The sequence below is a fragment of the Podarcis erhardii genome (genome assembly GCF_964252035.2).
Source record: "Podarcis erhardii genome assembly, chromosome: 5".
Taxonomy (NCBI): domain Eukaryota; kingdom Metazoa; phylum Chordata; class Lepidosauria; order Squamata; family Lacertidae; genus Podarcis; species Podarcis erhardii.
This window is the reverse complement of record NC_138509.1, coordinates 72,635,272-72,662,150: the sequence shown is the minus strand read 5'-3', so window position 1 is coordinate 72,662,150 and position 26,879 is coordinate 72,635,272. Positions and strand designations below refer to the sequence as shown.

General features: G+C 42.2%; 1 protein-coding gene across 1 annotated transcript in view; it reads left to right on the top strand.

Moving 5' to 3' along the window:
* SPHKAP (SPHK1 interactor, AKAP domain containing) overlaps positions 1–26,879 on the top strand; it is a 79,590-nt gene that overhangs the window by 24,524 nt on the left and 28,187 nt on the right. The window contains exons 2-3 of the mRNA XM_081861491.1: positions 261–363; positions 11,873–11,983. Coding sequence (XP_081717617.1) covers positions 261–363; positions 11,873–11,983 — 214 coding nt within the window. The remainder of the gene's footprint in view (positions 1–260; positions 364–11,872; positions 11,984–26,879) is intronic.

The following is a 26,879-nucleotide window of genomic DNA, read 5'->3' as shown; positions in this document are numbered from 1 at the left end:
AGAACACTTAATTGTATTGTTGAAGGCAGACAGATGCCATTATGTCCAGCTAAGGTCTTTATTCTCAGTTTTTAAAAGGCACCAGGGAGTTATTTTAGAGCATACTTCCAAAAGCAGCAAAATGAACCAGTCAATAGACTTGCGCTGCTAACCTAGAAAACAGCAGGGATTGAAGTGATCTGTGTTGGGTAGGACTTAAAAATGAAGCCATATTTGATTTATTTATGCCAATGAGTCACTGAATGATTTTCTCTCTTCAGCAACTTTGAATCTCCACTGATGTATGAAGTTTCAGAGCACCAGAGCAGTGGCACAGATAGTTCAGGAAGCAGTCTTGGAAGCTCGGTCACAGCATGTAAGAAGGTAACTTGCATTATTTTTAATCAGATTGCATTATTAAAATAAACTTTGCATTATTAAAATAAGCTCACGTTATTCTTAACCAGCAGGTTGACTGTACTGCTGAGCTGTTGTCTCAATAGTGCTTGAAGCCCAAGCTGTACGGTAAATAAAAAATATGAAATGGAAAAATCAGCATGAACATCTGGATATGGGCAAAAAAGATTGCAAGTCTTGCATTGGCTGGATATTCCAAAAATGTTTGGTGTCTTGTGTTTATGGACAGTCTGATCTTGCTGTGCTCCTTTTGCTGTAGAGACAAACTGTGGCTTGTGCCAGTGAAACTCTCAAGGGCAAATGGTTCTAGGAAAGTGAACACAGATGCTCCACCACTGGAGTTTCTGTGACTGGGCATGGACAGAAAGAGTAGACTTGAGTCGAGGAGATGAGTTGCCCGCTCCATATATGTCTGGAACCTCTGAGCTGAATCATACTGTAATGGGATAAGGGGTTGCTTGTGCGTAAGCGCTAAAACGCTCCCAGTTTTGTGGTTAGTTTTAAACTCTCCCTAACCGGAGAGCCATGAGTGCGTGGCTGCCTTAATCACTGGCAGAATCCGTCAGTGGGCGTTTCCTGAATTTCTTCCAACATAAAAGTTATTTGACAGAAAGTCTCCTCCTTGATTCTCTGCGCGACAGCTTTCTGCGCAGAGTGGGCGTTCCAAGGGGAGGTCCTGAGCTCTCACCACTGGTCTCGCTTGAAGCGTCTCTGAGCCTCACCTCCGACGCTGTCTCCTCCTTCCCTCCTTCTTCAGCGGAAACTCTCCCTCTCCCCCTGCTGGTTTCCTCCTCAGCATCCGAGGGTCTCCCAGCATCCGAGAGCCTCTCCACCACCCTGAGCTCCGATGGCAGTTCCCTGACACATACGTATCATCAGCTTGATTGGAATGGGTCAAGCATTAAGTGTACTTACCAGTGATAATATTCACAGTCGTTAATCTTCTATTTTCAGTTAGCTGAAGTAAATAAGATGGAAATTGATTTCCTGCAGATATCCTTCTGAGAAAAAACTTGCTAAGTGGGAAAAGCTCCAAATGTAATTAAGATTTAAGATTAAGACAGGCAATTGAGCTAATATCTCAACTTGTACTCCACATTTCGAGTTCAGAAAATAAAAGGAAAAGGAAGCAAGGCCAAATAGACATGTGGCAAACTAAGGGTGAGCTCTAGAGCACATAGGGAGAGATGTTGGGTTCCTTGCACCATCACTTCCCATTACATGCGAAGGAGCACGCATACCGCATATTTGCTTTATTTGAGTCAGGCAATGGATGAAGCATTTTATTATTTTTTTTGTTTTCTTACATTTATATTTCACCTTCCTTCCATCCATCATGAAACCTAAGACAGTGTAGATGCGGTACTCAGGTAAGTCTTCAGTCTGTGCACTGACCAGACTCGGGCCTTCCTAGCTTCAAGGTGGTGGTGGCTTCCTATGCCTTCATGTCATGCCCTGGACTCACGTTGCTCACGTCCAGGTGCAACCAGACAAGATCAGTGGAGGGCAGAATCTTTCTCTCATTTGGCAGCTTCTTTTAAGACAGCTCAACTGAGAGCTATAATGGTGCCTAAGCGAATCCTCACAGTGGATTCAGGTTATGAGTCATATCTGCAGCTAGCTTTGCTTGAGACTGAGAATTCCATTTTTTTAAAAAAAAAAAGCTTGATATTGGTCTGTACTGTTTTGTTAGCTATCTACAATTTGTAGATACTTGAACAGGATTTCTGCTGACCCATGCACATCTCTGAGGGCTTTAGTTTCATTCTGACAATATGAGGCCCTTCTTAAGTTCTCCTGCCTGCTGAGGTGAGCTGACTGGCTTATCGGAGAATGGCCTATTCTGTGATTTCGCCCTATGTACAGAATGCTATTCCTATTTCAGTTTGTGGTGACTGATCCTCGGGCCAGTGTTAGAAGTGATGTGAAAACCTTTCTATAGATCTCCAAGTCCCCCATACTACACCTTACCTGTAGATAGTTAGTTGTATTCATGCAGGTTTCCTAAATTTCAGTGCTAAAGATGTTGGCATCTTAAAGCTCTTCAATCTCCATTGAATTTTTTTCTAGCTTTTGAACATTTTAACAAGCTTCGAGTCTAGTGGCACTGTGGTCTAAACCACAGAGCCTAAGGCTTGCCGATCGGAAGGTCAGCAATTCGAATCCCTGCGACAGGGTGAGTTCCTGTTATTCGGTCCCAGCTCCTGCCCACCTAGCAGTTTGAAAGCACGTCAAGTGCAAGTAGATAAATAGGTATGGAGGGAAGGTAAACAGCATTTCTGTGCGCTGCTCTGGTTCACCAGAAGCGGCTTAGTCCTGCTGGCCACATGACTTGGAAGCTGTCTGTGGACAAACGCCGGCTCCCTCGGCCTATAGAGCAAGATGAGCGCCGCAACTCCAGAGTCGTCCACAACTGGACCTAATGGTCAGGGGTACCTATACCTTTACCTAACATTCCAAAGTGAAACATAGACAGCATTGCAGGGGATTGAACTAGGTGAGTCTTGGGATCCCTTCTGAATCTACAATTCTATGATTTGATGCTCTGGGAGAGGAACATTCTATCCCCACACTGGGAGCACATACATTTCCTTATGAGGGAGATTCCCAAGCTCCTTTTCTGTATTTTACAGGCAAAGCGTGGAAACAGCAAAATGTGGCCAACTTTGACCCCTGTTTCAGTGTGGGAGACCCTCTCTGTTTTTACTGCAGCCTCTTGACAGCTCATTTAATATTCTGTGTAACCAAAAATAAATATTCCAATCCACATAAATATGATTCACCTGCATTTTGACAATAGCAGGAATTGATGCAAATTGAAAGGGTTATTATAAGATGTGTTAACATGGGAAATGTCTCTGAGTCCTCATCATAAGCTATTACAGTCCATCAGCTTCTCTCCACACATTTTATTAATTTAATGGGTTTCTTTCATTCTTTTTTAAAAAAGTAGATTTATCATTTGCAATGGACTGGCACTGGCAGAGAATAAATTACACATCCCATCCAATTCACTTTTTTTAGCATTTGATTAGTTATTCCTGACATGAACGGTGCCTTTTAGGCAGCGTTCAAGGTGCCAAAGATCAGTTCACTGTCCCCATTTCAAAAAATGCTGAGAACAAGCCACCAAGCTCTCGTCTTGTTTTGCCTGTTTTATGCTCATCTCTTTTTGATGAGCTTTAATTAACTATAGCAATTAAGACATCCAGGCAAAAACATGCTGCTATCTCCTGTGTGGAGCAGAGCCCCTTTAGAGCTCCATTACATATTAAAGCTGCGATTCTATACTGGTTTACCTGGGAGTAAGCCCATTGAATTCAGTGGGACTTCCAATAGACATGTGTAGGATTCATCTGTAATATTAGTCACTTAGAGAAAGATGAGGTTATACTGAATTTATGGGCTGCTTTCCCTCCCGGGCAAAACTATTAAGTTTTCATTGCATGTATTGTTAGATACTGTTTGTGTTCACTGGTTGACAGTTGACAACACACTGGATAATGGTGACAGTTTAGTCTAGACAGAAGTGGCAAAGGGTTTTTGTTTGTTTTGGGGGGCAGTGGAAACATTGTCACTTAGACTTCTCAGCCATGAATTCTCTTAACGATCTTGGAAAAATAACATTATGGATACTCAGTTTTCTGTTTGTGGAATGGGAAGATAATGGCCTACCTCATACAGTTTTTGAGAGGGTGGAGATGGGATTTTGATTATGGAATCATAGGGTTAGAGGTGTCCACAAGGATCATCTAGTCCAAATCCTTCCTCTTAATCAGGATGTCACCTTTCTCAAACATTTCTGAAATGCCATTGCATGCTCAAGGAAGCAGATTCCAGAGTCACCTAAGCATCCCATTTCATTGCTTCAACCACAGTACCTGGGATTTGAAATACAAATAGTATTTCAGCAGGAAACCCCACCCCCCACCTTTTCCCAGGTCTTCTGAAAAAAGCATCTCATTCAACTGATCTATTAATATGAAGAGAGAAGTTAAGGGATTATATTGATTATATTAAGCAAACCAAGACTGAATCAAGCCTTTTCCTGTTAGGTTTATGTCAAGGTTCGGCCTTTGAGTTGTTAAACTTTGCTGGTTTGTTTGAGATAGGGAACCATTCTGCCTCAGAAATAATGAAAGATTTTATTTGGATGCTCATACTCAGATGGGATTGTTCTACTGATCTCTCTTGAAAAATCCTTTCTTGCCATAAAAAAATTGTCTGAAATTTTTGTGGTTAAAAATCCCCGGGGTGCGATGAACACGATACTGTTTTGTGCAAAAATGCCGACAGTGGAAATTAATTATTTGATTAGGCAATACCATTGTCAATCTGATATAGTAAGCCTTACACTCTAGATAGCTTTTAATGGGGGAATTGTTGTTGTTGGAGAAGCAGTAGCAGCAATTGTTTAACATGCCCTTCTGTTTGAAAACCTTTTATTAGACCATAAAGGCATGGCAATTTTTCAGAGTAATATCAGGACAATAACAGAGCAATGCTAACAGTGAATGACACCACTCAGCCTACCACTTCCTTCTAGAAGATAAAAGAACCCTGAGTCTGAATTAGGGGGAGGGCTTTAGCTTAGTGGAAGAATAGCTGCTTTGTGTTGCAAAGATCCCAACTTCTCATGGTAGGGCTTGGGAGAGGCGCCATATCCAAAGCCCTGGAAAGTCACTGCCCATTGGTGTACATAACAATCTTGAGCCAGATGGACCAGTAGTCTGCCTTGGTATACAGCTTGGTATACAACACAGGACAGCTTCCTGTGTTGTACTTACCTGAGAGTGAGCCCCATTAAACTGAATGGGACTTATTTCTGAGTATACATGCACAAGGATTGTTCTTGCTTTCTGGAGACAGGAGGAGGGCTGCCAAAAATACATATGTTTCACCAGCTCGTATTCTCTTGACATTCCCCTCCATCCCTAAAGAGTCAGGTCATTTTGTTCAGTCTTAGCCAAGTGTAGGTACCCTGAAGGCAATGAAGGACTGAGACGTGGTAGGAAGGGAACTTAGTTCCTCCCTTCTCCACTTCACCTTAGATAACCTTAGTGCAATCTGATTGCCATTCGTTAAATATCCTTGAATCCTCGTGGAACAGTTCCACTTGGGAGTTACCTGCGTATTACTGGTGGCAAAAATAATCTATCATTAGGGTGCCTAGGGTGGCTTTTGACATGATATGAAATGATGGGGGTTGGCTGTGCCAATCATTTTCACATACTCTCTCAACCTTGATGTCGAATGTGAGGCAGCTCTTAAATTTAAGCTGTTTGGAATTAATATTCTTAAACAAGCCCCTCTAACTTGCTTCTGGATCAGGCTGATGGCTGTCACCATCAGGAATTCACCCATCCCTGTAGCACCAAGGAACAATCTCAAAGCAACAGGGCAGCAATTCCCTCCCATTCCTATTGCATGTTTAAAAACTGAATACCGTATTTTTCGCCCTATAGGACGCACTTTTCCCCTTCCAAAAATGAAGGGGAAATGTGTGTGCGTCCTATGGGGCGAATGCAGGCTCCTTGGCTTCAGCGATAGCAACGCTCTGGAGGCTTTTGCTGAAGCCAGGAGAGTCTGCTCTTTGAGGCTGGCGGTGGGGGAAAGCAGCACTTCCCCCCACCGCCAGCCCCAGAGGATCGGGGGGCAGTGGGAAGGCGCGCGACACCTTCGCGCTACTCTCCGACCTGGTTTGGAAGCTGGCGGTGGGGGAAAGCAGCACTTACCCTCATCGCCAGCCCCAGAGGATCGGGGGGCAGCGAAAAGGTGCGCAACGCCGTAGCGCTGCTCCCTGACCCAGCTTTGAGGCTGGCGGTGGGGGAAAGCAGCGCTTCCCCCCACTGCCAGCCCCACAAGCTGGGTTGAAAAGCCTGCAGGAGCCACACGCTCTTCCCCCACCTCGTAGAAAATTCCCCCACCTCGTAGAAAATTCCCCCACCTCGTAGAAAAGCCCGCAGAAGCCGCACAGCCTTTAAAGAGCGCACCGCTCTTGGGGGCTTCTCCCCAAGGAGGGAGAAGGGACTGACTGTGGGGGAATTCCCCCACCTCCCGCAAAAGCACGCAGAAGCCGCACACTCTTTAAAGGGTGCGCGGCTTCTGCTGGCTTTTCTACGAGTGGGGGAAAATCTCCCCCCCTTCTTAGAAAAGCCCGCAGGAGCCGCGCAGCCTTTAAAGAGCGCGCCGCTCCTGGGGGCTTTTCCCCGAGGAGGGACAAATGACTGACTGGCCGTTTCAGTCCCTTCTCCCTCCTGGTCGAAAAGCCCACAGGAGTCGCGCACTCCTGTGGGCTTTTGCGTGAGGTGGGGGAATTCCGCCACCTCCCGCAAAAGCAGGAAGAAGGTCTTGGAGTAGCGCACAGGCTGCTGCTCCCAGAGCTGCGGGGGGGGGGGATCATATTTTTCCCCTTGATTTCCCCCCCTGAAAACTAGGTGCGCCCTATGGGCCGGTGCGCCCTATAGGGTGAAAAATACGGTATTTCACATATTTTGTCCCAAAATCTGATGTGTTGTGATCGAGTATGAATATATATATTTAAAGGGACGTATTCAGCTATGCTTTAATCACAGCAGACGTACTGAAATTAAAGCCACATTCATTAATTTCAGTGGGTCTACTCTGAGTAAAGCTTAGTTGGCTATCATGAAAATCCTTATAATTTTATGTAAACGGCATTGTGCAAACTGTGGGGAAATACATCCATTTTTCATTAGGATTCCAGTGTACCAGGTAAAGACTGTGTGTGCATATTAGCATATTTTGCAAATAAAAAAAGTTGCCAAAAGCGGATTCAAGGAGCAAATCCCATCATTCTTGCATCATAAACTGCTTTATTATAATGAAGTCAAACGACTCAGCTCTCCTACGCAAACAGGTAACAAATAGCCTCATCTTATTTCCATTACCATGATTGGATGAATAGCTGACCGTTTATCTTCCGGCACTTACTCCATGTTGATTGCCTATTTTAAACAGGCATTCATTTACATGAATTAAGACATGTAGGTCCATGCAAATTGCTGCTTCCCTGAAATTAAGCTGAAAACATTGCTCAGTACAGACACTTAGAGTGTTTTTCAGTAAGTGTCCCTGCTGTGGCTGTTACTTCTTTAGTTAAATCAAGATTAGAGAACTTGTAGCCTTCCAGACGTTGTTGTCAAGCTACAGCTCCCATAATTCCCGGTTGTTGGCCATGTTGGCTGGCGTTGATGGGTCCAACAACATCTGGGGGACCACAGATTTCCCACTCCTGCTTTACACCATAGGACCATATGTACTCCTATGTGGAAAGACAGACTTTTTTTCCATGGGTGGGGGAATGTCATTTCTAGTGAGAAACTGATTATGGAACCGACTGGAGGAACGGGCTCCGTGAAAATTGGGTCTTCCCACCGCGGCGAAGGTGGGGACCCACTAGAAACCCCAGGTGGAGGAGCCTGGGGACGTGGGGTTCGGCGGAGCACCGAGAGCGCCTCCCCTACTCGCCGGGAAACCCTTTTTTGGGGCTCCAGAGTGAAGTGGGGTGAGCAGCGTGGTGCAATCGAACCGACTGCTACTTTCATGGAGGGAAGCCGCATAGCCACCGACGGAGAGCGCCGGCTTTTTCCTGATGACATTTGGACTCTAAACAAGTACCCGTGAGTAAAAACGGAGGATTGGGTTAAGGAAAAAAAAAATCTTTTGAATTAGATATGAAGCGGGAAGGTATAAAAAGGAAGTCTGCCTCCCGTTTTTGTAAACAGACTGAAGCAAAGATCGTACAAACTAATTAGCCTTGAATTTGATTCAAAGATTGAAATTTCCGGCACTTATGACCATTAAAACCCCCTTGACGGCAGGAGGAAAGGGGGTAAAAGAATTTTGACTATCTAATCCTGCAGATAGAAAGTAAAAGAATAAATTTCCATTGCCCCCAACCTGGGGACGGGACGTCAGGACAGATTCTTTGAAGGAAACGGACTTGGACAGATAGAAATAAAAGAGAAACAAATACACTTTAATGTCGCTTTCTGCTTGTGCTTGTTGCAAGGAAACAAAGTATTAGAAAATTGAAAGTAAATTCTCCTTTGTTTGATACATTTTAAAGATGGAGGTTAACAGAAGTTTTGCCCTCTAGAGGGAGTTTGTTAGTTTCTTTGTTGCAGTTCACAAAGAGACATAACAGCCGTGGGAATCAGCGTGAGACCAGATATCTGACCTTGACTAAAAATGAGCAGGAAGGAAGTTTTTCTTGCTGCCCTTCTTAAAGTGGATGCTATGCTGCAGCAGCTGCAGGAAGATATGAACTTGGTAGATGAGAAACTGGATGCCATGACTGCTGTAGCTAGAAAGTATGGATTGACGGGAGAAGAAGAGAGTGAAACCTTACAACAATTGACCCAGGAAACTGACTTAAAGCAAACCCAAGGGCAGTGGGAGATGGAAGAGATTGCTATTATACCTCAAAAGTCACAAAATGAGAGACCTAACGTCGTTGAATCCAAAGGGTGTCTGCAAACTTCTGGAGTTAAGGGGACTCTTAGCTCTAGTGGGACTGTGAAACAAGAGAACAAGTATTTTTGGAGCAACTACTGTTTGGATTATAAATTTAACAATGGGGAGTGGAACTGGGGGGAATGGAACAACCTGATAAATGAAAATGGAGATTATGACTGTATGGAACTTCCCAGGGATCCACTCCCCAAGGAGAAGGGGAAGAAAGTACGAAAGACTTCAACAAGGGACAAGAAAGTGTCGTATCACAACCAGAAGCAAGAAAATCTGCAGAGGTGGCATGGAAGTGACTTGAGTGCCTCAGACATTAGAACACCGGACTGAAAATTAAGATTAAAGGGAAGAAAGGACGGACGCAACCCGAAACCAGGAAGAAAGGGACGATGGACAAAACTAGAATTGAACTTTCTTTTATATATTTGGCTATTTCTGAGTAACATTTGTGAAATAATAGACTGTGGCGGAAAGGAAATAATTGGCTTTAGTAGAAAGATTCGAAGATAATAAGCATAAATATAATTTAAAGTCTAAATTTAAAGGTATATGGTTTTGAAAGTAAAGATAAAGTTAAAGGTAATATTGATAAATTTGAAATAGATTGTTAAGATAAATTATTCTTTTTTTTGATAAATATGGGAAGAATTTGCTGAAACAATGATTAAATTGGAATACAAAAAAGGGAGGTATGAGGAAGTCTAAGACACAAGATAATGAAATGAAGTTTTTTGAATCTTGTTTACTTTTCTCTCTTTTTTATCTTTTTTCTTTTGCCTTTTTTCTGTTTTTGTTTGTTTATGCTTTAAATGTTTTTGGATCCTGAAAATCTGAATAAATATTATTTTTTTAAAAAAAGAGAAACTGATTATGAGAGCTAATCTTGCTAAGACCCCAATATACTGATGTGGTATCTGACAAAACGGCCAGGTGGAAGTTTCATAATTATTTTGCATCCATCTCTTAATTACCATGCTGCTAATGCAGCAAAACAATGCAGGAGGAACTTACTAGTTACTGGTCTCTGCAGCCACAGCAGGCACTGTGATTCTCCAGCGGTTTCACTTCACCCCTGGAGGCGCACTCCATTGTCTTTTGAGACAGACAGGTGTGAACAATAATAATCTCTTAATTATATCTATGCACATGGATTTCACCCCAAACTATTATTTCATACATTTCAGATTTTCCCATGCCAATTGATAGTTCAGAAAGGCTTTCAAATCAATCCCTGCCTCCCGCTGTATTCCAAACTCAAAGTGAAATGCATGAGAGAGACAGTTACATCCCTTTATGCAAACAGCAAAGTCGTTCTCCAAGTTGTGGATTCTTGTGTAACCAAAACACTGCAGCAATATATTTTTTGCAGGAACTATTTGCTTGTATTAAGCACGAGTCATCCTGATTATTTGTGCCAAACAGAATGATTACATGCTTATTAGTTCGATTTATTCAGTGGGACGTACTTCTTGAAAAGGCATGTATAAGATGTGCCGTGAAGCTGCTATGCTACCTGTACTTACCTGGGAGCAAGGATTTGCTTTTGCGTAGACATATTTAGGATTCCAGTGTTCAAACATATAATTGCCTTCAACTAGTGAAATCCCTAAAGAGAATGAACTTGCATCACATTGTTTATATCTTACTAGGACATAATGTGCAGTTCATTTCCCATCACAGTTCATGCATATGAATTTTTATGTACATTTCCAATCACTTTAATATGGTGTTATTTATTGTGCTTATTTTCAAAGGTGGCAAATGGCATCCCATTCACATTACAGAATCAGAGCCTAGAATAATAAGTATGCTTTATTACAATATGCTTAGCACCAAATATATGTGTGGTGTCACTGCCTGCAATTTTGAGCTAATGTCACCGTTTTTTTTAAAAAAGAGGCATTTCAATGAAGCGTGGCTTTAAAAGGAGGGAAACCCATTTTAATGCAAAATGAGAAAATCCCTTGCATAGAAACATATAATGATCTGGGAAAAAAATATTTAAAGGTGTTAATGCATTATTTAAAAAAAGTTTTGCTTTAAAGAAACAGGGACTGAGCTCTCTTTGCTTAGTTTGGGTTTGAAAGTGAGCTTGGGTAGGCTCCACGTTTGTGCTAAGAAAAGCCTGGCCAAGAAGTTCAGTCCTTGAGGACACAATGAGTTTTTGTTTTGAACACTAGCCAGAGATGATGGACAAGCAAGGCTGAAACCTGAGAAAGATAGAGCTGAAAGCAAATGAAACCATGGTTTAGTAAGCTAGGAATTTAACATTATGCTTGCACATTCGCCCTTCTTCCCCATCCCTCACTCCTTCCATGGCTTTAGGTCTCGTATCATAATTACTTTCATTTTTTATTACATCACAAATGATGTAGATAAGAGTTTTAATCTTTGATTGTACGCTACAATCTGAAACCATGCTAATGCCCTAATGTAGTCTGAAGTACAAGATTAAACCACAGTTTCCCGTGTCAGGTGCTAGTTTAAAGTAATCACAATGAGGTGTCAAAGTCAATGTACAGGAATTGAAGGGAAGGAGCAAGAAAGGAGCATGCAGGCACAGTGATTGTTCCGAGTTGAATAAACCACGTTTTATTAAGCCAAAATATTGTTGCATCTGGATGAGCCCAATGGCAGCGTTCAGATATGTGAATTGTCCTAGTCAGAGTTAAGAACCTACATGATGGTTTGAGCTTCCAAAGTGAAATTTTGGAAAATAAGCCTTTAAAACAAAGTTTGACTTTACACCACCAGTTTTGCTGGTGTAGGTTCTGCTGGGTTGCCACGTCATGTCACCGAGCTGCAAGAGAATTGGATTTTCTCTCCTTGCCCTGCCTCACCCCATCCCTTTTGGGGGGGACTTACCTCTTTAAATTGCTTGATGACTCAAACGCAAAATTGATTTGAAAACTTCCATTGATGCAGGCATCCAGGCTTCATGACTTTGATGGAAGGAGGACTATGAAATCTTGTGTTTCCACAGGTTCTCTGCAGTAATAGCCTGCTAGAATCAACAGACTACTGGTTCCAGAATCAGAGGACACCATGCCGGATTGGCATCGTGGAGGACAAGTTGGAGAAGAACTATGCCTCTGTAAGTCCATGAGCGATCCGAACCCTAGCAGGAGAAGAAATGTGCAGTCAGAACAGTGAATAAATCGTAAATCTGAAAATGTATTGGCTTGTTGTTTGAAAACAACAAAAAAAATTGCTAAAAAATTAGCAAAAACACAGTCAACTATTTAGGCAATCAAAAATGAAATTTCTCAACTCAACTGCATGTTTCTGATTTCTGCTATCAGTGCTGGTTTACATGAGATTAGAGGATTACAGGGCAGGAGAGTGAGTGGCAGGTGAGATTGATCTCAAAAGAGAAGACTACCCAGAGTAGAAGGGAAAAGGTGTCAGTAATGTGGCTTTTGTTAAGATGAAACTTATATAGTATCTTGGCTGCATTCAACTTTTAAAATGTTACTTTTAGGGCTGCTTTTCGTATTGCATTTCTCCTCTAATGGAGGTTGCTCTGTAGAGCAGGCATCCCCAAACTCGGCCCTCCAGATGTTTTGGGACTACAGTTCCCATCATCCCTGACCACTGGTTCTGTTAGCTAGGGATGGTGGGAGTGGTAGTCCCAAAACATCTAGGGGGCCGAGTCTGGGGATGCCTGCTGTAGAGCGATGCATGTTTATAACCAAGTATAGAGAAATTGTAACATGAAGAAAGGTTATTTGGCTAGAGAGCTAGTTAAGCAACCATAGGTATACCTTTGCAACATTAATATTGGTAAAGAGAACTGTACGTAGAACAGAATTTACTCTTCCCAGATTACAGTATTTATTTAAAGATGCTTTCCTTGTGCAGGGATGGGGAACCTGTAGTCCAACTCCCTTAAACCCCAGCCAGCATGGCCAATGGGCAGGGATTATGGGAGTTGTAGTCCAGCAATATCCGGACTGCTACACATTTCCCACCCCTGTCTTTAATGCTGTGTTCATGCTATCTCTGAACCACCATCAATAGCAATTATGGTTACTATAGGAATAATTTAATAAGGCATGCATTTTGCTGCCCATTTTTTAATCAACAAGAACAATTTGGTTATAATGGGGAGTGGAAGCAAGCTGTGCATCCCACAGGTCTGTTTGTGTTCTTACATTGCTTTCAAGCATTGTTCCTAGTACTTGGCATGCCAACTGAGAATTAGTGGTGTGTGTAGTTACTTTATCTTGCAACAGTGAGTATGAGTCAAGCTACCCTTTATTGTTTATTTTATTTTTTAAAAAAGCTTTGCATCTTTGGGTCTTTGTTTCCTCCCCAAACCTAAGCTGTTATTACTAGAGAGGTATTTTTAGTTTAATCCCTAGCTCAGTCTTTAAAACACCTTAATTATATTCTGCCAAGGAAGAAGAATAAGTTAGCTGGAGGTTAAAACCGTGGCAGTAATAAGCCACAGCCCTTTCCCAAATATGGTACATCAGTGAACACAAGGCCTTTTAAACGCGTGTCATCACGTGGCCTTCTCATTAGTAAATGTGAAGGAATACAGCCAAGATACAAGGTCCTCTCTGTTCCAACGTCGCACATGTCCCTTATTATTATTAGATCACAAAATTGTTTACTAGCCCATCTGCTTCACACATGCCTGTGTTAATCATCTGCTGCCTGTAACAGGGAGAAAATACCCAAATTGTGCAAAGCTTCCCTGACTCGTCGCCTAGAGACAGTTCTTACCTGATTAAGTGGCCAAGCCACAGCTTCCGTATAATTCTGGGTTGTTTCCGCTAGCAAAGGTTCTGTGTGTCTCATTCCATGGTGTTGTGGCAGTGGTGCCATCCTCCCAAAGCTGGAGTGACTTCATGTCAGCAAAAGATTCTCCCCTGGGTGTCTGTAAAGGAGAGCCCATGGCTACGGCTCAGCCTGGCCCCATGCATAATCTCCCGTCCCAACAGATGATCAGGGTGTTGTTTACCTGCTGTGCCTGTTTCTGTCATGCAAGCCAATATATATATGCTTGTTGTGGTGATTAACAATATCAGGTTAGGAAGGCGGAGTAAAGGTAACGGTAAAGGGACCCCTGACCATTAGGTCCAGTCGTGGCCGACTCTGGGGTTGCGGTGCTCATCTCGCTTTATTGGCCGAGGGAGCCGGTGTACAGCTTCCGGGTCATGTGGCCAGCATGACTAAGCCACTTCTGGCGAACCAGAGCAGCGCACGGAAACGCCGTTTACCTTCGCGCCAAAGTGGTACCTATTTATCTATTTGCACTTTGATGTGCTTTTGAACTGCTAGGTTGGCAGGAGCAGGGACCGAGCAACGGGAGCTCACCCCGTTGCGGGGATTCGAACCGCCGACCTTCTGATCGGCAAGTCCTAGGCTCTGTGGTTTAACCCACAGCGCCACCCGCGTCCTCAGAAGGGGGAGACTCCACTTCAAATGACTGCTCATTTAAATACAGCCTCAGTTGTTATTGGGACTATAAAATGCAGAAATTTGGCTCTTCCTTCCCCAGCTGTGACCCCCCCCCCCACTCCATAAAACTCCTGTCCCCAGACTATGTGAGTTAGTAAAAAGGTTCCAACTGGCCCCAGTGGAGGTTATTTTACTAGCCTTCATAGCTGTTTAGGATAAAGGCAATGTTAGAAACTGAAATATGAAAGCTAGGAGCTAAATGGCACCATAAACCTAGGTTATGGGCACAACAACAGAATGTCTAGGCACACTTTTTTACAACAAGAATACAAAGCTGAAAATGAATGAACTGCAGCTAAAATCTTATGTTCATTTTTCACATGGTCTAGTTCTCATCTGAAGACTGCAAAAAAAGCAATACTTCTCCTGCCACCCCCCTAATATTCTTTTGAGGATCCTATCTCCAATCTACAGAGAGTGGCTGGAAGTGGAGAGGCAGAAAAAGGTCCTCCTTTCCTTCCAGTAGTGGCAGTTTTAATCTGAAATCTTAGGCGCAGTACTGTACCCAGAGCTCAGAAACTGCCCGTATTAATGAAATTCCCTGTCGCAAAACACAGCTAGAACAATGGGAGTTTTGAATGCTGGGGAAAGGACAGTTTTTAGCTGGTATCATAGATGGGAACAGTACTATTAACAATCAGGTTTTCCTTTGTGCCTATAAATAAAGAAACTTGGAGGTGTAGCTGCCTTAAGCATAATGCAAAGTTTGACACCTAGTTCTCCTCTCAGGCACCTTAACTGCTGCTGAGTCTGGACAGAGCCAAAGTTACTGCTGCGTTTCCCCTTCCTCACTTCAGGCCATGGCTTCTGTTTAAAAACAAATGGTCATCTCATAAGGCTTATGGAGAGCAAATAGATCGGCACTGCATAGACCTGCCCTGCTTACCAGAGAAAAGATATCTCTTGGGCTGTTGCAGCACAAGTCCCTGCCATGCTTAAGTGACAACTCATGAACTGGAAGCTTATGTTTTATCTGTTTTAATTTATTGTCGCCCGACTGTGTTCGGGATTGTGGGGTACACCGGGGAAATATCCCAGCTGATCCAATAATTGCTATTCTACCGGGTTTGTTCTCTTCCTCATTTGCTCTTGCCTGTTACTGGTGTATTTGGAGACCACTATCGACAAATCCACTTAGTAATAAATAAATAGGAAACTTGCAAAAGTGCTGTTAGAAGAACTGGGCATATAGCCCGGGACTGGCAAGGCTGTAAATGATGCTCCATAGGGCCAGGTGGTTGATGCGGAGCATGATGGGTATTTGAAGATACTGCCTTTACTTTGCACCTGTGATCTATCACAGCCCTTAGAAACGGAATCCCCAATGAGTCTTCAACTTGATGTTGCTTATGCATTGGCACGATTGCTTGCTATCATGAGTCCAGGGTTTACTGTGACCCAGATGACGTCAGGTAGAGAGAAATGGTGCCTTGCTAATCATTAGCATATTGTACAAAAGGGTAGCAGATGGCTTGCATGACATAAATATTTATTGGCATATTTTCTTTAAGTTTAAATCACAAGTGACAATCAATTTAGACCGAAACCAAAAAGAAGTAATCCTTAATGAGAAGAAAACATTTACAGCTGTTTCTGAAGCAATGAAATCCGAAGAAAGGGACTCTTGGCAATGCAGCCAAGTAGTTAAGCTAAGGACAGTTTTTAATGTGCCTTTAAAGCCACTAGGATATTATTTTTCTTGCAGGCTCTTGAAATATAATTGGCACTAAGTGTCAATTACATTCTTTTTTGAGCACTTTCCAAAATGTGGCAAGACACATAGTGGTGCTTCTTGAAATATTTAGGCAGGGAGTAGAGTGGGAAATCTGACCAAATCTGGTGTGTGTTGCATTAAGGCAGCAACTTCAAAACCTTCCTAGGCCAAAGAGAGTAAACATTCAGAAAGCTTTTAACTATTTAGAGCACTTTCCTTTTTTTGAATTGTGGATGTGTTTGCTGCCCTGGGCTCCTTCAAGAGGAAGGGTGAGCTATACATGCAATAAATAATAATAATAATAATAATAATAATAATAATAATAATAATAATAGCCTTTGCCCAATCCAGTGTCCTTCAGGTGTTTTGGCTAAAGTTATACCGCTGGGACATGGAAATCTGCATCATGACATTTTTTTCTCCCCAAAGGGCAAACATTAATTGGGTGAGGAGGAAATGGTTAAGTGCTTTGTCAGACTTCTTCTGTCAAAAGGAGAGCTATTCCCTGCAGCTGCCATGTTTTATCACCCTAAACTATCACCCTAAGCAGAGGAATGGGGAAAGGAGTGACACAGCAAGGACCATGTGTTTTTAGAATGCCAAGAGACGGGTGGCAGGAACGAGGGCATGACAGTTTCCATGTACTTCATAGGATATGGTAACAAAAATGAAAGAGAGGAGAATAGCTTGCAAACCAGTTGGCATTACCTAGGGTTGTCATATTTCAAACAGTGAAAAAAAATCCGGGCAGAAAAGTTGTTGAGCTTTTTTGGGCAAATTCACAAAAAAATATATATGCCGATTTTGAACTATTTTTATGGGAAAATGGCAAAAACTGCACTGCCAACATGGGCTGCTATACATCCAAATTTTCCTAGAGATTTTTCTCCGATTTCCACCCAGACACTGCTGCCGACTGCAATATTCCGGATATGTCTGGAAAAGTCCAGATGTATGGCAACCCTACATTGCCTGCTATTTGAGATGAATAATGTTCTCTCCAACTTGCTTGAATCATAGAGTCAGCCCCTGCAATGCAGAAATATGTAGCTGTCCCTTATGGGGATCGAACCTGCAACCTTAGCATCAGCACTCAAGCTCTAATCAGCTGAGCTATCCCATCTGAACAATGCATGTAGGTGGTTCGTTTCATGCAGCACTCACCTCTCACACATATTGTCTCTTTCAGATTTGTTGAGCATAGGGTGAGGTGGCTGAAACTGGCTAAGTCATCTAGTTAGCTAGCAGAGGAGGAGAAGCCTGTTCTAGAGATAACATCTAAAGTGTTGCAGGAAATGATCTTTACGATTTAATAAGTAACTCTATTGTTCTTATTTAAAAATCGTTTATTAACAGAGAAAACAGAATACCATCAAGTTACTCATAAGAGTGTAGGAGCAAGCTGTTTTGCTCTCAGCAGGAATGTTTATATTCCTATGGTTGCTGCAATTTAATGAGCAGGTTAAGAAGTAAATAGAACAATTCAGGGAAGGGGGGATGATCCCTCGGTTATTCTTGTTTTTATTACATTGTTGTCTTGTGAATTTCATTAAGAAATAACTCCAAAATCCACAACAGGGCAATACCTTTATTAGGAACAACCAAAACGTCAAAACAGTGGCATGCTTTGGAGTTCTGCAGAATTCTGTATTAGGCAAGATGTTATGCAGAGCTGGAGGTAGAAGGATAAGGAAATGTCTTATGACATTCAAAAAGTGGGCCTTCTCAGGAGTGGCACCATTCTACATGCCACAGAATGTTCATGAGTCAGAAACTGGTTCATTTTAAATGCCCCCTGAAGTCTTAACTGGGCTTGGTTGCAACGTTCTGCTATATTTATGAATCTAGGTGCATATTATGAATCCTAGATGCATGTTGCTATGATACATGTAGTTTATTTGTGGTGATGATGATGATGATGATGATGATGATTTACAGTGGTACCTCAGGTTAAGTACTTAATTTGTTCCGGAGGTCCGTTCTTAAGCTGAAACTGTTCTTAACCTGAAGCACCACTTTAGCTAATGGGGCCTCCTGCTGCCGCCACACCACCGGAGCCCGATTTCTGTTCTTATCCTGAAGCAAAGTTCTTAACCTGAAGCACTATTTCTGGGTTAGCGGAGTGTGTAACCTGAAGCGTATGTAACCCGAGGTACCACTGTAGTGTTTAAACATCTTGGGAATTCTGCCTATTGAACCTATTGAGTGGAATATAAATATAATTAAATAACTAGCAAAGAAGTACGAAACTTAGGCTAGATGTTGTAGCCATGTGACCAGCTTATAGCCTCAGTTCCAAGCTGCAGACTCCAGACTGAATAATAAGGGAGCAATCCTATTGCAAGATTCATTGATATGAGTGGGGTTAGGATCCAGTGGGTCTCTGGCTAAGCTTTGCTGTCCCTCACCCTCAGCTGAGCCGGAAATATGCTTGCATATCTCCCCCATCTTGGTTTAGCTGCTTCAGCTGAGCCTGGTGGATCTTAAGCCTGAAAATGGGGCATTCCAGTGGCGTGGTGGGGGCAGAACAAGAGTCAGGAGACTTAGCCTGGATCCTATCTGTTCATCTCAGTCATATGACCTGCCAACCCGGTCTAAGATATGTTGGCAAAAAAGGTGGTGTAACTCCAACCGCTATCTGTTTTTCCGAGGCACGCTGCCTTAGTGCTTCTTATGAGGTATTTTCAATTGTGCTTCTAATGTTTACAGGGTAATAATATTAGCATTCTCCTGTTGAATTCCAGGTGCCTCCTTTTATGGCAGGACACTCAGAGGACCTCAGTACTCTAGACCTCCAAGCTCTATATACGCAAGTGTTCTCTCCACTTCCATATTGGGAAGTGATCCAGAGATGCTGTTCCATGGTGCAAGATTCTATGCGGGCATCAGAGCCTCCTTTGTGCATATCAGAGCTGTGCTTGTAAAAGTGCATGACTGCACAACCGGAGAAACTTGCAATAAATTAAAACGGGTCACATCAAAACAAGGTGCCAAAAGATAATAAATATCCCACTTGAGTGGCTCTTTTCCTGTCACAATATACAGTATTGTCTTGAAACCCTATAACTGAAGTCAAGGTTCTGGAAGTGCTTCCAAGAGAAACTTCAAAACGTCTCTCGTTTCCTCATTATATTTTCAGTTCCATCACCGTGAGCATGATTTTATGAGATGAATGAAAGGCCATTTAATCCAAATGTTTTCATTTCCACTCTCTGTAGCAGTTATGTGTATGGTTTTCCCCCTGCCAACGAGGTTTTGGCATCTATGAAAATTACCATGAGATGCACTCCATCAATTTCTTCCAAATAATTAGTCTGAATATGTTCCAGTGAGATGGGTTTCATTTTCTGTAAATATTGTGCCTCTGTACATTTCTTTGTTGACATGTTTTGCTTAAAAAAGTCATCCTCGCATTACTTGGCATTATGTAGTCTCTCTTTAGAGCTATATTCCTATCCTGGAATACACAAAGCTCATGGGGCACGGGCATCTTTTTTTACCTATCAATTATCTACAACTCAGGGTTGAGTCACCCGTGAACAATATCATATAGCCATGGGACTAAAGGCACAGTTTCAGTGATAATGTGGGTTCTGTATAAGTGAGCAGTGGTGAGAAAATGGCAAAGTCCTGTCAGTGCATGGGGGCAGTTTTGCATAAGATTGTGCCTCATGGCATATTCATATGATCATAGAACCATAGAATTCTAGACTTGGAAGAGATCCCAAGAGTCCAACCCCATGCAGTGCAGCAAACTCTGCTCACAGCTACCCCTGGGTGGGCTCGAACCTGCAACCTTCAGGCTGTCAGTCAGGCATGCTGACCTTTTGAATCCCCGAGTCATGTTAAAACTTTTTAGCATTTTTGGAATTTGGAAGTTGAAAAATTCAGCTCGCCCAAATGGTCACGAGTGATGGGAATTGTATCTTAAAACATCTGGTGTGTCCCAGATGTTAGGGTTAGGGAAGGGAAACAGTAACTTGAAGCTACTAAAGGAAGAAAAGATGGTCACACACAGTGCCCGTATATGACACTTCTGTATACTTGTATACTTCTGTAGACATTTGATGTACATATATTTTTAAGTTTAACCATAAGAGGGGTCCGTGGTATACGAATATTCAAGCCATATTGTGGTTATTAAACTGAGATTAGTTCACAGTTTCCCTGTTTAGATACAACAGGAAACAGCAAACTTAAAACCATGGAGAAACCTGGTCTGAACAAAGACCTTGGATTCTTATCTCATTATACATGACAAAGCCATTTTTCACCTTTTCACACCTTGCTTTTTCCTGTAAGACCTATTGCAGTCGTTAAGAGTCGTCAACAGGCTCATCACAGCTATCTGCCAATCACCCATTCCCACCACCCTTCTGAGTAATACCCCTCCCCACCTTCTCACTATATAGAAGGGTCTGGAAACTTCTGTTTCAGTGTATCTGAAGAAGTGTGCATGCACACGAAAGCTCATACCAAGAACTGACTTAGTTGGTCTTTAAGGTGCTACTGGAAGGAATTTGTTTTGTTTAGGAAACTGTAGTTTAAAGTATAACCAGACCATGGTAGAAGTCCCAAAGCTGATTTGCCAGGCTGATTTTCAGCCTAGTAAATCATGGGCTATTGAGCTGAGATCATGATGTGTAATTCGTTGTTGGAGTTACAAAAAGTTTGGAATTCCCATGCTCTTTAGTTCTCACCTTATCAGTGTTGTTTCTTCTCCATTGTTCTTAAACCCCTATAGATATATGTACGTTCACACCATTTTCTTGGCTCTCTTCATGCATTTAATTAAATAGGTTGTTGCCTCCAAAATCTCATGATGCTATGAGCTATTTCATTTTTAAGCAGTCAAAACTACCCCCCTTTTTTAAATATAACGACTGACTTTTCATCAAAATTAGGTACTATTTTAAAACCTCCTCAGTCAAGCTGAGTGTGACAGGTGCAGACTTTGCCTGAAGTACAAATGCTGACGTACTGTGCCTCTGGTGATTCAGCTGCTCTCTGCAGTTCACCTCAAGGTTTAGGCACTGTCTCCTGATGACAATCCTCTGGAATATGAGAGATGTTGATATGGTTTATCTGCAACATGTAACTAGCAACCGTTAATGCTGTGAACTGCCTTGGGTCCTGAACATAAGAAGAGCCTTCTGGATCAGGCCAGTGGTCCATCTAGTCCTGCAACCTGTTCTCATGGTTGCCAACCTATAGGAAACCGGCAAGCAGGACTTGAGCACAAGAGCACTGTCCCCCACTCCACCCCTAGTTTCCAGCTACTGGTATTCAGAAGCATTACTTCCTGGGCTGGTATCCACTGATAGTCTTATCCTCCATGAATTTGTCCTGTCGTCTTTTTAAGCCACCCAAGTTGGTCCCCATCACCGCCTCCTGCAGGAACAAGTTCCATAGTTCTACGTACTATGTTAAGAAGAACGGTGTAGAGCAGGGTTTCCCAAACTTGGGTCTCAAGCTGTTTTTGGACTACAACTCCCATCATCTCTAGCTAGCAGGACCAGTGGTCAGAGATGATGGGAACTGTAGTCCAAAAACAGCTAGACACCCAAGTTTGGGAAACCCTGGTGCAGAGGGTCTAGGAAAGTGGGTACCGGCCTGCCGTCAACATCTCTGTGGCCTTGCCCCTTCGTCTCCTGAACATAAAGTCTGCTAGATGATTCTGACATTGTTTAGCTGAATTATAGTGGCTGCACACTGTTGCTGTTTTGTGTGTGTGTGTGTGTGTGTGTGTGTGGAGGGGAGGAATACAGGTGCACACTAGAAATGCAGGCATGCGTCATTAAAGTGAGTTAACTGCCGTTTTAGTGTAGCGCGGGGGGGGTCCACATTAAAAAAGGAACACAGACTTTTTGTGGTTAGGAAAGTGACAGGGGAATGCGCTGAAAAGTATGAGGTGAATGAATTATTAGCAAGACGACACATAAACACCCCACAAGCAAATCAGGATCAATGCTCTTTGTTGCAAATCAGATCGAATGCTCAATAAAGTTTGGGCGTAATCTAACCACTACATAAGTTTTGTGCAAAGCTCATCAGGATGGATGCTGAATAAACAGAGCTTCTGGAGGTGGCCCTTTGGTTGAGAGAATCACAGGGAAGGTTCTAACTGGGTTCAAGTGAATGTGGTTAGAATCCTGCTTCAGACCTTCATGCTAAGCAGGTTGGGGAAGAAGCTGGAATGTGTGGGGACATCGTGGGTGGGCTTGCATGCTCTCTCCTCACTGTAAGGGCACATGTATGTGTGTATTGTAATGCCTAAAGAAGACTTTCAGCATACTAAAATATCACAAGACAATCCACACTTTCCAACATGTGGGTGTGTAGAAAGGGGTGCAGGGTTTCTTTTTTAAAGTCACACATATTAACCCCCCCCCCAAAAAAGCAAATTTATAACCACTGCTGTGTGAAGAAAGCAGTTTGTGTGAGGTGTTGATATGAGCTATAGCTGGATGGGAATGTTACACATGTGTATATAACATTATATCCTCAGAAATGGATCAAATAGACATCACATGTGCTGTGTGTATTTCTTAAATGATCTAGTAGCTAGGAGAATTGTCTAGCTAACCCTTACTCTCAGGGAATTTTACACTCAGGGATATTGTTGTGAGATAAATTATAAATAATATGATAGTGAAGTGAAGCGTGTGCTAAAACAATGGACTGATTTTAAAATGTGGGTGTTAAAGTTCAGCTATGGCAACCTTTCCCTGAATTATACAGTGGCATTTAAGGTTTCAAGAGCATATATTTAAGTTGTCAAATTAATTGAATTGATGACTTTAACGCAGGTGAGCAGGTTGGCAAGTGTTGATGATTCATGACTCGCAGAGGATGCTTATAGCTGCTGTTTTTACAGACCTTTGATACAGTATGCATGTGTTTAAAAATAGGCAAAAAGTGTGGAAATAATAATTATCACCTCAGCAAAGCCTAACACCACCAGAAAGGGCAGACAGATCTACAAGGCAGATACTACAAGCTTGTGGTTGTAACACTGAGAACACGTCTCAACGTGTCTCATTGAGATTTCAGAGATTAAATGTGATGTTAAAATGAAAAAATAGTGACTATTAGCAAATCACGAACCTTTCTCAGTTGACTGAGACAGACCCATTGGCACCGACAGAGTATAATAAAATTCTTAAATTTAGTCACTAAACTACCACTTCTGTACTACATCTGACAGTCTTAAGTACACACTAATTATACAGTAAGTACACAAGAGGTTTCTAGAATGTAACACATGTCCACAGGTCCTTGTAGTGTGTCCTGTCAGTGACTCCTTGAAAGATTAACGGGACATTATGCATTTCTGTTAAATTACAGAGTTCACATGTGTAGTACCTTAATATCACAATGGTGTTCATTTATAATCCCAAAATCAAAACAAATAAATTTTAAAATTCAGCATATTCCAGCAAAGCTTTAAGATCCAGTTTTCAAAAAAATTGGAAATATTTTGCTGTCAAAATATGTACTGTTGGCAGGAAAAGGTCCAGTATTAGATGCTGTTGTAATACCGAGTTGAGGGAAGTACACAAAAGAAAAAGTTGGATGTATACTATTGAATAAGTTCCGTCAGTGGGTGCAGGGCAACTGAAAGATGTAATGCATAAATACACACATTTTTACTTGCTGTCATTGACTTGGTTCATGGCTTCAGGCTGAAAGAGAGAGGTGCCATTTTGGCTACCTTTCTCCTCCAAACAAACAAGCAAACACTGCAAGGAAAAAGGAAAGGGTGGGGGGACCTTAGTCCATCAAGGAGAAAACTCACATCCAGTCTGAAGTGGTACAGTCCACTCTGCCACCTAAGTATTCTAACAGCGCATTCTGCTGCATGGGCAGGGCTGGTTCACATATAGCAGAATCCTGAGGTGATAGAATGGAGCATAACATTTCAAACTGGAAGTGAGGAGGGAGGTGCCTTTTAAAAAAGACCACATTTCCCATGTAAAAACTTGCTGCAAAGCACCCCCACCCACCCCCAAGGTTCTAGACCAGCCCACTTCCCCTAGTACTAGTTTTCTACATGTGTGTGCATGTGTGTGCACGCACACACATGTGTGTATATTTATTTGGTTGTGAATCATTGTACTTTTGTCCACTTACTGTATTTATTTTTCCGGATTCGAACTATAAAATGGTGATTTTCTTGAGTCAAAATGAGAGTACCCCTAAACATTTTAAAGAAAAAAAGCACTGCATAAGCCTCAATTTCTGGAAGTTGTTGGTAAATACAGTTAGGGTCAGCATTGGCAAGAAAAGTGGGTGGTAGGCATAGAAGAGCATGGAATAGGGTGGCCAATTAAACATCATCCGCCCTCAAAAAAAAGGGGGGTTACAAGAGGGCAGCTATTTGCATAAAATTTGCATATGGAGATTTATATGTTTCAGTGCAGATTTAGAAAGGGTTGTTTTAATTTGAATAGAAATGCTATGCATCTCACCATAGTGGGGAAGAATGACCAAGTCACCTGTTTGCTTGCTTAGTCTGCTGCCAGCTGTCTTCTGGTGATGGGCAGCTTCAGGGCTCCTGTTCTGCTTTCTAATGGTTTTTTAAAAAACCTTTAAACTGGATGCAGTCCTTCAAAACAGAGGACTGCCTTCTGTGAATTAAGACTCCTGGCCATCCTAGCAAGGAAATAAAACACATTAGAGGGAGGAAGAGCTGTAGAAGCCTATGTGAATCCCCGAAGACTCGTCAAGAAATCTCTGGTTTGAAGACTGCTGAAATGGTTCGCTCCCTTTAGGTGTTTAAACTGTCAACGGCAGAGGTTTGATGGACCCATGTGGGGTGGGTAGCAGGACAAAACTAGGCAGAAGGGAACGGTGTGGGTAAAAGAATCAAATGCAAGGTAGCGTAAAAAACCTTCCCCATGATTAGATTTAAGCAAGCTTGTGATATATAATTACTGCCTCAGATGATTAGATTATGGTTCAGGCATCTGAAGCAGAAGGGAGACTTCAAAGGCAGAGGTAGCAGGCAAGACAAAAGATTTATACCTCTTTTTATTACATATAAAACTAAGTGACTAAAGTTAACAGACCATTTTTTTCAGTCACCTTTCTTTTTTGCGAGTGGCAAGTAAATGTTTCACACGTGGATCTCCAAAGTTGTGTGCGTATTTATTTGTATATTTCTTTATTCAGGTATTTAGGTAGTTCGCAAAATGACTCACCACTTGTTTTGAGCATTTAATTGCAACACCCGGTAGGGCAGTAATGTTATGGAAGTCATAATACATTGTTAACAGCTGGCTGGTGTTTTAAGACTCCTTCGGAAACTTAGGAGGTAATTCTTAGAGTTTTTAAATAATTGAACCTGTCAACACAGTCATGCACAGAGGTTTTAGAACCTTTTCTTCCACCTTTTTCAAAAAATGAGTACTGGTTTTTGTCAAAAACTGTAATGCAGCATAATTGGTTAGCCTGAACTGGCAGAACAAAGCCCAACATAAAATATATGATGGAAGTTACTGAAATAACAGTCACCTTTAAGTCAAATCTTACATAAAACCAACCATGCATACCTTTGGGAAATTGTTACTTAGGCTACTGATTTTTTTAAGTGTACGGCAACAATGAGGTAGGTGTTTTTCTCACAATATTCCTGGTTTGTCTAAAGTGGTGCTGCTTAACTGCCTTCGCTATAGGTCTAGTTCATGTCAGTAAGTGGGTCAAACCGGTGGGCGCAATCCAACATAGATGCTTGAGTTTATACAATATGAAATCATACTTTAGTGATACATGCATGAATTATACAGTAAGTCTCCAGCTTGTATGCTCCCTTTCCCCCTTCTGCATTTGCACACGAGGGCAGGAGATTTCAAGCTGATATGTAAGCTTTGGAACAAACTTCAGTTTCCCATTTAGCCTGAATGAGTGGAAGACTAGGGTTTGTTCAAAGCGTTGTTTGAACAAGATTAAGACAGCATTGGAAATGGCTGTGACATGTGTAAACAGCACCACCCTCTCGCACCCAGAACTCACGTATCACAAAGAAAGGCTGAGCTGGTAACCACAAATATGTGTCAGTCAGCTTCCAGAATCCAAAAGGTCAAGCAAGGCGGGGTGAGGGGGGTCGCTAGGCTAGCTTAGTAACTCCAAAAGAAGTAAAGGTGACATTGTCATTTTTTTACCTTGAACATCAAAATGCCTTGGGCCAGCCATGGAATATCCAGCCCAAATGGCTACAATGCCTATCTGCTGTGGCATAACTTTTATTAATACAAAGAGATATCCAAGGGCAGTTTTAAAAAATAGCACAACAAAGCAGCTCATCTTTATACTGTAACTTCTGGTTTTCATAGCTGTGATTGACTGTATGATGTAGTTGATGGATGCATCGTTGCTTTTCCGCTTGTACACTGTGGTGTCCCAACATAGCATGAGTTTTGGGGTTATTCAGCATCTCTGCCTGCCAAGGTTAAGATTTTTATTTTCAAACATGACAGCTTTATTTCGTGAAGCCACTTACATTTTAAAATTAGTTTTAACATCTCTCCCCCCCCCCCTTTATTGCTACCAAGTTTTGAAAGTGCAGAGATAAAGAGAACAGATTGAAACTTTTTTTTTTTATCCTCTGTTACTAATTCTTTTCTTTTGGAATGGAGGAAGGCAGGTTTTAGTTCAATTTAGCTCCTCTTGCTCATACCAAAGCTTCTTTGCCAGGGCCAACACAAGATGCTTTGTCATCTGAGGAGAGGCAGACCAGCTACATCTGCCTCCTTGTGGGGGTGGCTCCCATCATCTCCTCTTCCTCCTTCCCCCACTGCTCCCACTT